The 11,276-nt window shown below is 39.9% G+C and overlaps 2 protein-coding genes across 2 annotated transcripts in view; both read left to right on the plus strand.

Moving 5' to 3' along the window:
- Positions 1–4,452, plus strand: part of LOC123979798 (GTPase IMAP family member 9-like) — a 46,590-nt gene extending 42,138 nt beyond the window's left edge. Inside the window, exons 2-4 of the mRNA XM_046063887.1 lie at positions 1,358–1,803; positions 2,110–2,166; positions 2,751–4,452. Coding sequence (XP_045919843.1) covers positions 1,527–1,803; positions 2,110–2,166; positions 2,751–3,862 — 1,446 coding nt within the window. The 5' untranslated portion in view covers positions 1,358–1,526 and the 3' untranslated portion in view covers positions 3,863–4,452. The remainder of the gene's footprint in view (positions 1–1,357; positions 1,804–2,109; positions 2,167–2,750) is intronic.
- A 1,743-nt stretch (positions 4,453–6,195) lies between these two features.
- LOC123979796 (immune-associated nucleotide-binding protein 9-like) overlaps positions 6,196–11,276 on the plus strand; it is an 8,328-nt gene continuing 3,247 nt past the window's right edge. The window contains exons 1-3 of the mRNA XM_046063884.1: positions 6,196–6,261; positions 8,311–8,743; positions 9,096–9,152. Of these exons, the coding sequence (XP_045919840.1) occupies positions 8,491–8,743; positions 9,096–9,152 (310 nt within the window). The 5' untranslated portion in view covers positions 6,196–6,261; positions 8,311–8,490. The remainder of the gene's footprint in view (positions 6,262–8,310; positions 8,744–9,095; positions 9,153–11,276) is intronic.

Below are 11,276 nucleotides of genomic sequence, written 5' to 3' on the forward strand. Positions count from 1 at the left end.
TTAAAGCTCTTCATGGCCTCTCGCCTTGTTATATTTCGGACCTTTTAGTCCCATACGCACCAGCACGTACCTTGAGATCCTCGGGCAGAGGTCTGTTGTCTGTTCCAGAGTCTCAACTGAAAACTAAAGGGGACAGAGCGTTTGCTGTCAGGGCCCCGAGGCTCTGGAACAGCCTGCCCGAGGAAATCAGGTCGGCTGAGTCAGTGAACTCTTTTAAGTCCCTTCTTAAAACATACTTTTATAGGAGAGCTTTTCCCGATCTTATTTGACTTTATTTTATCCCTTTTATTTTATTGTATTTTACTAATTTTATATTAAATTTTCATGCTCTTATCTTTTTTTTTGTATTATTCTTTACACTTGTTAAAACACTTTGTAACTTGTTTTTGAAAAGTGCTCTACAAATAAGGATTATTATTATTATTATTATTACCAAGAGGTTAATTTATACTTCTGCGTCAAATCAACGCTGTAGTCGTCAAGGCGACGCGGACCATAAGCACTGTGATTGGTTGGATGGGTATTCTCGCAATGCGTCCGAGCCGACAGGAAGTGCCCCGTGCTTTGAAGTAACCGTTACTAGCGGCCAAAACAATGACTGTAACACGGTGGATCAATATATTTGAGTCAGTAGTATAAATGGGCCATTAGTCTGCACACAATCCCAACAATCCTTGAAAGTAAATGCATTGGTTCTTAAGTGCAATTCATACTTCTGCATCAAATCGACGGCGTAGGCTACAGGCCTAAGCAGAGGCTACGCCGTCGCCTGACGTGCAACTCTTCAAAAATGTAACTACACGTAGTGTCAACGCGGACTGTAAGCTCTGTGATTGGTCGCCTGGGTAGCCTCGCAATGCCTCCATGCCGACCGGAAGTACCCCGCTCTTTGAAGTAAGATTTACTAGCAGCCAAAACAGCGACTGTAACACAATGGATCAATATATTTGACCGTCGCAACCCGAGCAAAACGACTTGTTTCGCTATCAGGACGTGATCCATTCAGTTGGTAACATTTGAAAAGGCTACACCAGACGCACGTATACAATTTTACCCCCATTTACGTTAGCGGAGTGCTAAACCGGAAGTTAGCCTGCTCAGCCAGCAAAAGTCAACACAGTGGACGCTGTAGCGCTACTGCCACGTAGTGTTTGGGGATGTAATTGCAGAATGACGGACACACCTTCGCACAAGTATAAATGCCTTGCTATGTGCGTACCTACGCCGTAGGCGTATAAATGGGCCTTTACTCCTTGTCATTTATGAAATCAATGCACTTTGCATAGTATTTCTGGCAATACCACAAACAATCATGAATGTACAGTATTCATTTTACATTGCTATTTGTTTCCTCTAGTGCTGACAAGATTGAAGAGTTTGTCTGAATAAACATCTGAGCGATCTGGTGAAGAAGTGCAGTGGCTGGTGTCACGTCGTTGTTAATAAATAGGCCTACTGAAGGAATAAGGAAGAACACAACTACAGAAGCAACCAGTTCCAGGTGGCTGAGCTGCTCAACACAATAGATGATGGAAAACAAAGGAAGCAATACCAGCAATGATGCTCAAAACAGCGTCTCTAAGAACATGTGGATCAAGTTGACAGGCCCTGCAGCACAATCCCTTGCAAAAGCTTTCTTAGGGCAAGCTCTCCTACTTCTGCAGGAAAACAAGGGAGCGAAAAGAGGAGCAGAAGAAGAAGACGCCACGATAATGGTAACACCTCTGGGACAAGAGGCTGAAAACAAAGTTCTGGAAGTCACTGGAAGAGGAGGAACAACAGCAAGAGTTACAACAGTGTCAGGTAAAAGTCATTATTGGAACAGAAATAACAATGGGAGGATTTTTGTGACATGTTGTCCACAAGTCAAGCAACAAAAGAGAATGAAACATATTATAATCCATTAAATATGTTTCTATTTCCTGTATAGGCTATTAAATTGGAAAACACTGCAACAGGAAATGACCAAATGCACAATATGAGGCCATAGTCACAGTTATAAGCTAATCTTCAGCGCATTTTCAGTTGATTATTTTGCAAAAAATAAGATTTCAAATGCAAAACATTCTGTTCAATATTAAGTTACTCTTAATCATTTTGTTCTTCTAGTGTCACCAACAAGGATTGTCATCGCCGGAACAGCCCAAGCTGAGAAAAGCATCAAAGGTATAAACATACTTGAAGAGACTTTTTAAAAAAAGATAAATTACTTGCAAGTGAGCAAAAGCAAGTCAGAGCTGGACATACTGAGGAGGTGTACCACAAAAGCCCCTCATTCGGGTGCTCATGGTTTTCTCGTTGTGTGCAAAATTGGAAACTCCAGAGAGTTGGGGCCAGATAATATAAAACTCTCTGCAGATTCACTACTTAATGTATGTACCAAGACAGAAATATACATGTACATCATTTTCCTGAGATTTATAAAGCTTTTATACCAATTTATGTGTGACCGTGTTACACATGGTTGCAGCTATTTATAGACTCCACATCATTATGTATGAACCATTGGCTGAGATATCTAATAAATGTCAGAAAGATGATCAGTTAACTAGTAGAGCTTATAAACAGAATTTACAAATTGCCTTACAAATGAGGACAATGAAAATATGCTTTTATTTTCTTTAGATTCACCCTAATCAGTTAATGTGCACAATAACCACCTATTATATCTTTAGATACATCTCGACACACTTTGATACCAGCTGAACACAAATTCACAATGTTCATTTTATGTCATTACTTTCTTCTAGTGCTAAAAGTATACAGGATCGTCCTGCTGGGCAACACTGGAGCTGGGAAAAGCAGCCTAGCAAACACTATATTTGGAGAGGACGTGTTCAAGAGAGAGAATCCCCCCTTCTGTGGAACAAGCGAATGCCGAGCAGAGTCCAAATCTGTTCATGGAAGAAGAATTACTTTGATCGACACTCCCGGTTTCTTTGACACACACAGACCTGAGGAGGACATGAAGCGTCAGATAGTGAGCTGGATCACAGAGTGCACTCCTGGGCCTCATGCTTTTTTCATTGTGCTTCAAGTAGCTAACTCAGAGCAGGACAGGCTTGTCACTAAAATAATTAAATATTTTCCTACAGAAGCTTTCAAATATGCTGTAGTTGTCTTCACACATGGTAACCAGCTCCCTGAAGGAATGAAAATTGAGGAGTTTGTCAGTAAGAATAAGAATCTGAGCGATCTGGTGAAGAAGTGTGGTGGTCGGTGCCATGTCGTTGACAATGTAGTCTGGAAGAACAACCAACAGGATGAATACAGGAAAAACAACATCCAGGTGGCAGAGCTGCTCAACACAACAGACAAGATAGTGATGGAAAACAAACGAAGCTGCTACACCAATAAGATGCTACAAGCAGTGAATAGAGAAATAAAGGAAGGGGGCAACACAACATCAGTGGGAAACACAGCTATCAATAAGTTAACCATCTCTAAGAATGTGTGGATTAAATTAACAGGCCCTGCAGCAGAATCATTGGCAAAAGCTTTCTGTGGGCCAGCTGCCGTAGTTTTGCAGGAAAAAGGAGAACATGAAGATGAAGGAAAAGGAGATGTAGAGGAAGAAGAAACTAAAACCAAAGGAGAAGAAGTTGGAGAAGCTGTAACAGAGGGGAAAAAAGTACCAGACACAGAAAAAGAAGGAGAAGGAGGAGCAGGAAGTGGTGCAGGTTCAGTAGGAACAACAGATAAGTTAAGAGATTTTTTACAGGCCTCGTCACAACACGTTGGAATCATACTGCTGGTGGTTGTTTTCTACTCATTGCTACTATTATCATTTTTTGTCCAGGTTCCAATCGTAGTTACCCTGTTCATATTATTGCTACTGGTTCTGTTGTTATTGGTATTATAGAAGGTTTGTAACTATACGATTTGCCCAATTAAGTGTTGGAGCACCACCACACCAATTTGTACATTCACTAAGTAATTGTGAGTTTTATTTTTTTATGAAGCAGACTAATCACAAATTTTTGAGGGGTCCATGAACATTCAGCTACAGAGATCTGCACATAGTCACTGTAAGACCCCGGTGTAGACCCAATGTCAACTTTTTGCCTGGGTTTCCAAATTTTCCCTTTGCTGTTTGTGTGTATTTTGTTTGAGTATTATTAGGGAGCATGGAAATTCTTTTTTCTGTATTAATGAAATATTGTTGATGATTAATGAAGGGTAGAGGAGATAGTGCCATACACCAAAGGTTTATTGAATTTGTTTAATGAAATGACAATCCTAAATTTGTGTATCAAGACCTTGTGACGTGTGAGAAGATGCTTTTTTATATATTTTAATCTTGTAATCCTTTGCATTCTGAAATGTTTACATCATATGTAACAAGCAATTAGTAGTTTTGAACCCCAAAGACCAAAAAACTCTGCTTGCTTAGCAATATAGTTAAGTCATACTGTAGACCTAAACAAATAAATTCTTTGAGTCTTAAAGGTCTTATCAAGGAGTCTTGTTACTTTTCTTCACTTGAGCCTTAGGCGTATCATTGAAATGCAAACTTAAACATTTCTGCTAATAAATATGAGAAGATCCAATTTAAATATATAGCAGTTTTATTTAATAAGTTGAACCCTAAAATGTATTATTTAAAAACCACAATACAGCTATACTGTATATTCATCCTAAATTCCTAAGGTTCCCAACAATAACATTGTACAGCTGAGGTTTCACTGTGTACTGAGTAACATCCAACCCATTACATTAACGTTTACATTTATTCATTTAGCTGACGCTTTCATTCAAAGCGACTTACAATTGCTAAACGTGTCAGAGGTCGCACGCCTCTGGAGCAACTAGGGGTTAAGTGTCTTGCTTAGACCCACTGACCACATTATGTGTATGCAGTAAATAAAAGCTAATTGGCCAACTTCAGCTGAGATATTCACGTTAATGTTTACATGAACTGTTGATATGGTGAGACACAATAAAATAAAATTGTATCCCTGTCCACTACTGCCTCACCCACAGAGAAAACACTCCACCCTAAACAGATCAGAAGCATAAGTCATCTAAATTTCTTTTTTTCACTACAGATCAGTATGAAGGATCATTAATAGGAAAGTATAAAGGCAAGTATAAGGCTCAGCAGTTTAGTGTTTTGTATGTAGAATTTACTTTTTTGGACAACACTGAAATGAAGATTTTATTAATTCAGAAAGCATAAGCATATGTAATGATTTAAGGCCTGATATTTGTAAAATTGAATATAATGGCATGGTCCCACCCTTTTCTTTCTTTTTGGGACTCCTGTGTAAACAACAGAGTCTAACAAAAATGTTTCTTGAGCTAGTCAAGTCTGGCCAGTGGGCAGAGGAGGCAGAGGACCCCAGCACACACCGCTTCAGGCTCTCCACACCAGCAGTAAACTATACATGAACTTTCCTGCTTTGAGCCTGTCCTGGTGCCTGGCAGCGAACGCCACCAGTTGCTGGTCAAATGGCAGCAGGTTCTGCCAGAGGCCTATGATGGTGCTGACCTGTTGGTTGCTCAAGGTCAAACCAGTATGGTTCCGCAGACTCACCAGGTACTCTGATAGTGTGTCCACAGTCGACACAATCCATTCCCGGCATATTGTGCTAATCCACAGCATGAAAAGGGACAACAGACCAACAATTATATGTTATGTATCACATATCACTCATGTTATGTAAACATTAATACTTCTGTCTTTTCTTTATTTGAAAGAGCCTGTCAAAACATATTTAATAAACATTTTGTTTTCTTAGTTAACTTACTTGTAATTGCTTTATCACCCATATAATGATGAGTGAAATTTATGTCAAGCTCACTTACCACTCCACGCCCACCAGAGAAACCTCAGACTGATCAAAACTATTGTTAAATGTTGTACCAACAATGCAAGATCAGTAATTGTGATTGGCTGCAAAATCTGGCCCACTTTACTTTCTGTAACACACTTTGCATTGTGAAATATCCTACAAATAAGTCATGTTTCACAGTTTACAGGTGCTGCACTTAGATGGGTGCCAATAGGTCTTTTTTTAACAGAATGTTATGATCTCTAATTAAAAGTTGCTCCTGGGTAGATCCTATTTGTCGTATTGGGGCAGATCTGTGAAAAGCCTACCAGCCCACCTCAAGCCCTGCCCCCACAATTCAAATATCAAGTGAAAGTGAAATTAGAATAAAATCAGCGTCGGTGGACAGGAGGAACAACACACAGGGTGGCTCTCAGATACAAATGGTGTTTACTCTTCACTGATCTCTCTTTTTACAACATAGACGGTAAGTTAAGGTTACATCTTTTACTTACACTTCTCATTGTATTTTAATCTATACTCATTGTATTTTAATCTATACGTATGAGGGGAAAATAATCCTTAGGATCACATGCTGCAGGCTAACTATTGTAAAAAAAAATCAGTCTGGGCTATTGTAAATGTGGCAGCCTAGCACACAGTAGTCTACGCAGAGTGAAAGAGAGTCACATATTTGGTATTTGACTCACTAACCATTGAGTTAATCATACTGGTAACATTTCAGCAGAGTTGCCCCTGTAATTTGTATCTGAGAACTCTTGCTGAGCAACAATGTAATATTTCACTTTTGGTTTTCTCTCTCTTTTAGCCTGCCCCATTATGTTCATGCTCTCTTTCACTTTCTGTTATTTAAAAAACAAAACATGCATGAATTTATTGTCTGTAAGTGTTAATCTTTGAGGGTGTAGAGTAGAGCTATGTCTGACACATTTAAGCACACTGCCCCTGATAAACAACAGATACACATAATTATAATGGTGCTAGCAAGACGTCATTGCCTATTTGTCCCATCACAAAACACAAAGCACATTTGCTTAATGTTTCACCTAAAGGGACAACAGCAGTGCCCTGTTAAACCACCAGTGAACATGCCCAAAGTCACAGCTACGGGGTTTCACTCAGTGACACTCTTGAAAGTGACGGCTTTTAAATCAGTCGTTCTCCCCTTACCTAAACACAGCATGCATCTGTCTTTTCACTGATCGCGATGTAACGTTATATATTTAGGCTACTACTCTAAAAAGTAACAGTGACAGTAAAACTTTCTCATACTGTGATCAGTCCACAGTTCACCTGCGTGCCAACCGTGCAGAGAGAGGTGGAGGGTTTTTTCATGACAAAAAAAAAAAAAAACGTTTCAAAACATACCTCCGCTGTTTTCTCACAAACCTGATAAACAGATAACTTGGACTAAAAGAGGATCCATATGAGGACTTGTTAGTACCGCGCAGAGGGCTCAGCTGAGAGAGAGAGAGAGGGAGAGGGAAAGAGGTGTGTGATTCCCTGTGAACTAACTATTAATAATAACGTTTTTAATTTTAAATTAAACTTAAAAAAGAAAGTTTTCAATCCAATCCCAAAAATGGCTATTACACTACTACACCACCATTAGGCTACATTTTTCCTGTCGCGCACCCCCTAGAGCAGGGGTATTAAATTTCCCGAAGCAAAGGTCCGGAACATCAAAACGACTAACTTGCGTTATCATTCAGTACCATAGTTGTATCAACATATGTTTTAGTCAACAACTGACTGTCAAATCAAATAATATTTCAAGATTATTTACTGTCAGTTTTCACATCAACTACTCTAATAATAAATTCTAAATTTAAGTAAACTAAATTAAAGTGCCTAATTTTTTAAAAAATGAAATAAAAAGTGTAGTTTAAAGTGATGAAGTGCAGTCTTAACCAATTTTATACTAAACCCTCAACACATCTTATCAAATGAACAGCTGTAATGCCTCCTCTTCTCTTTCATTCCCTCTCACAGAGTTACCACTCTTCTACTTTCTCTTGTTCAGTGAGAAACGTGAGCTCTAGTTTGTCCTGCCAGCTAGCACTGAAGATCTATGAGATATTCTGGTTTTAAACTTCCGTGGGAGGAATGTAGTCTACATGTAAGAATCTGTACAGTCTTGGTCTCTGGTGAATCTCGCGGACTCGACTCGCAAGCACCGGAATGCACAGATTTGATTGGCTGAGAAGCGACAAATGACACGATTGGAGCACATGCGATTGGTCTGTGAGTTTCCTGGGCCGCTAAACCAGTACAGTAAATGCTAGAAAAGCTGCGCAGGTTAAAATAGAAACGCTCCGTCCGAAGAGGACAGCAGCTGGGTCCATATGCGGACCGCGGTCCACCAATTAGTGACCTCTGGTCTAGCATAAATGTTGAACATAATTCATAATTGTTGTAGTTCTGCCACTACACCATACATTTGTTTTACTGGAATTACTGGAATTATTGGCCTATTGTACAGTATTCATTTTACATTGCCATTTGTTTCCTCTAGTGCTGACAAGATTGAAGAGTTTGTCTGAATAAACATCTGAGCGAACTGTTGAAGAAGTGCGGTGGCCGGTGTCACGTCGTTGTTAATAAATAGGCCTACTGAAGGAATAAGGAAGAACACAACTACAGAAGCAACCAGTTCCAGGTGGCTGAGCAGCTCAACACAATAGACGAGACAGCGATGGAAAACAAAGGAAGCAATACCGTCTCTAGAAACATGTGGATCAAGTTAACAGGCCCTGCAGCACAATCCCTTGCAAAAGCTTTCTTAGGGCAAGCTCTCCTACTTCTGCAGGAAAACAAGGGAGCGAAAAGAGGAGCAGAAGAAGAAGACGCCACGATAATGGTAACACCTCTGGGACAAGAGGCTGAAAACGAAGTTTTGGAAGTCACTGGAAGAGGAGGAACAACAGCAAGAGTTACAACAGTGTCAGGTAAAAGTCATTATTGGAACAGAAATAACAATGGGAGGATTTTTGTGACATGTTGTCCACAAGTCAAGCAAAATTTGAAGAACAAAAGAGAATTAAAGATATTATAATCCATTAAATATTCTTCTATGTCCTGTATAGGCTATTCAATTAGAAAACACTGCAATAGGAAACAACCAAATGCACAATATGAAGCCATAGTCACAGTTATAAACTAATCTTTAGAGCATATTCTGTGTTAGTTGATTTGTCAGTAATGCTTGTAATCCAGTGTTCTCCCATTTCACAGAGATTCTACGTGACATTTATTTAAAACAAGCTGTATTAGTTACTCTTAATCATTTTGTTCTTCTAGTGTCACCAACAAGGACTGACGTCGCCAGAACAGCCCAAGCTGAGAAAAGCATCAAAGGTACATATTTGGAAAAAAAAGATGAATTACTTGCAAGTGAGCAAAAGCAAGTCAGAGCTGGACATACTGAGGAGGCAGGGGTGGGCTGCCCATTAAGACGTTCAGGAATGCGCTGGGTTGTGTGATAAGCCAACAGAGAGTGTAAATGTGACAAAAAGAGAGAGGAGAAAGAAACGTGTGGTGCCGAAAAAATAAGAATTAAGAAAAAATAAATGTTGTCAACTAAATGTGCCTAATTAACTAACTTCTTGGCAGAGAGGTTGCTGTAGCAGGTGAGGCAGGACCCTGCACAGGCAGAAACAGGTGCACGATTAGGAGGCTAATGCATTTATTATATACTGAAATAATTTATATATGCATTAATGAATAGGTATATACATTAGGCTATATATTTATATAGCCTATATTATAAACAACAGTTTGCAATGTTTTATCACACAAAGACAACATCCTTCTGTAAGCAAGGAATCTCTGTATGTTTTTATGTATATAAGCTGTTAAGGTCAGTGGAGGTGATGAGAGAGACAGGGTGATGATGACCCTAGTCATGTTGATGATGAGGGAGAGAAGGAAGAGAAGGAACAGGAGGAGGATAGGGAGGTCAGTGGAACCAGACAAAACAGTGACAGGTACAGGGAGAGTGTGCAGGGCTGAGTAGGCAATCATAGATAGAATTAGAAAATGTATTATTGTTAGTCAGATTATTACTGATGTTCTTCTCGGGCATATGTAGCTGTTCAATCAGTAAAAGCACAGGGAAGCTGAGCCAGGGAGAGGCCAACTCAGAACTGAAGATGAGGGATTTGATTTTTATCAAACACACTGCTGTATTGTATGGGAATGCATTAACTATTTTAGCACTCTGATTGACTCAGGCTTGCCTGGCCTGGTCTTGTTTAGTATAGTGGTTCCTTGTTTATACAAACTGAAGAGGCAGGTGTCATCCGAAGTTTCTTGAAAGTCTTCATCTGATTCACAGTAGGCTACAACAAAAACACTAACATGTTAAAATAACTCCAAAAAATATTTCTGTCTCAAAGTCCCGGGCTGAATTTCAGTCCTAGTACACCCCTGTGAGGAGGTGTACCACAAAATCCCTCATTAGGGTGCTCATTGTTTTCTAATTGTGTATAGACGCTTTCATCGGACGCTTTGCCAAGGTGATGCGCCCGGCCCAAAGTTAACTTCCATTCTGTTTATGTATTACTGGGGCCTTTCCAAAACTAGACCAAAGTGAGTAAGCCAGTCAAGGCGACCAAAGAGCCTGCATGGAGGGATTCATGTAGGCACAAAAATGACTTCAAAACCTGTGATATCCCATCGCACATGAGAGATGTAACCATATTGCTTAGATTATAAACTCTCTGCAATCTGAAAAAAACTATTTCACCATCCGTGACGCTGCATTGTTGTTTGGCAGGTGAACCTTAGGTGGGCTGATTAAACAGTGAAGATCTGAGTCAGACAAACACACTGAGCCATGAAACTTTTTGTTGCCACAGCCATGCAGCTACCAGAATTACGGTGTTTCTGCTGTTGCTCTACGTCATTAAACCATGCTGCATGATCATGCGCAGTAGACGCTGGAGACGACAGGAAGTAGTTTATTGGTAGTATTTTATTGGTCTAAAACTGGCTTCACTGCTCTCCATTCAAATGAGCGGGGTGACTTCGTCGAGTCTGTCTATGTCTACGGCCCCATCCACACTACTGCATTTTCGAATTAAAACGGAGACCTTTTGCTACGTTTACCTCTCGTCCAGGCTAAAATGGCAAAAACGAAGACCTAAAACGGAGGACTTTAGAAACGATGACGCAGACGCTCAGCTCTATGGAAAGCCGTTTGAGCATTTATTCGATATCCTACTAGTGCGCGGTTTTTGGCTCTTACTAGTAAGCCATTTTGTCTTACTAGTAAGCCATTTTGCCTTACTAGTAAGCCAAAATGGCGTACTAGTACTACTAGTAAGCGCTAAAACGTCTACTAGTACTACTAGTAAGCGCAAAAATGGCCACTAGTACTACTAGTAAGCACATTTTCGCCTTACTAGTACTACTAGTAAGCGCCAAAATGCCTACTAGTACTACTAGTAAGCGCAAAAATGGTCACTAGTACTACTAGTA

Source organism: Micropterus dolomieu, linkage group LG12 (assembly GCF_021292245.1).
Source record: "Micropterus dolomieu isolate WLL.071019.BEF.003 ecotype Adirondacks linkage group LG12, ASM2129224v1, whole genome shotgun sequence".
Classification (NCBI taxonomy): domain Eukaryota; kingdom Metazoa; phylum Chordata; class Actinopteri; order Centrarchiformes; family Centrarchidae; genus Micropterus; species Micropterus dolomieu.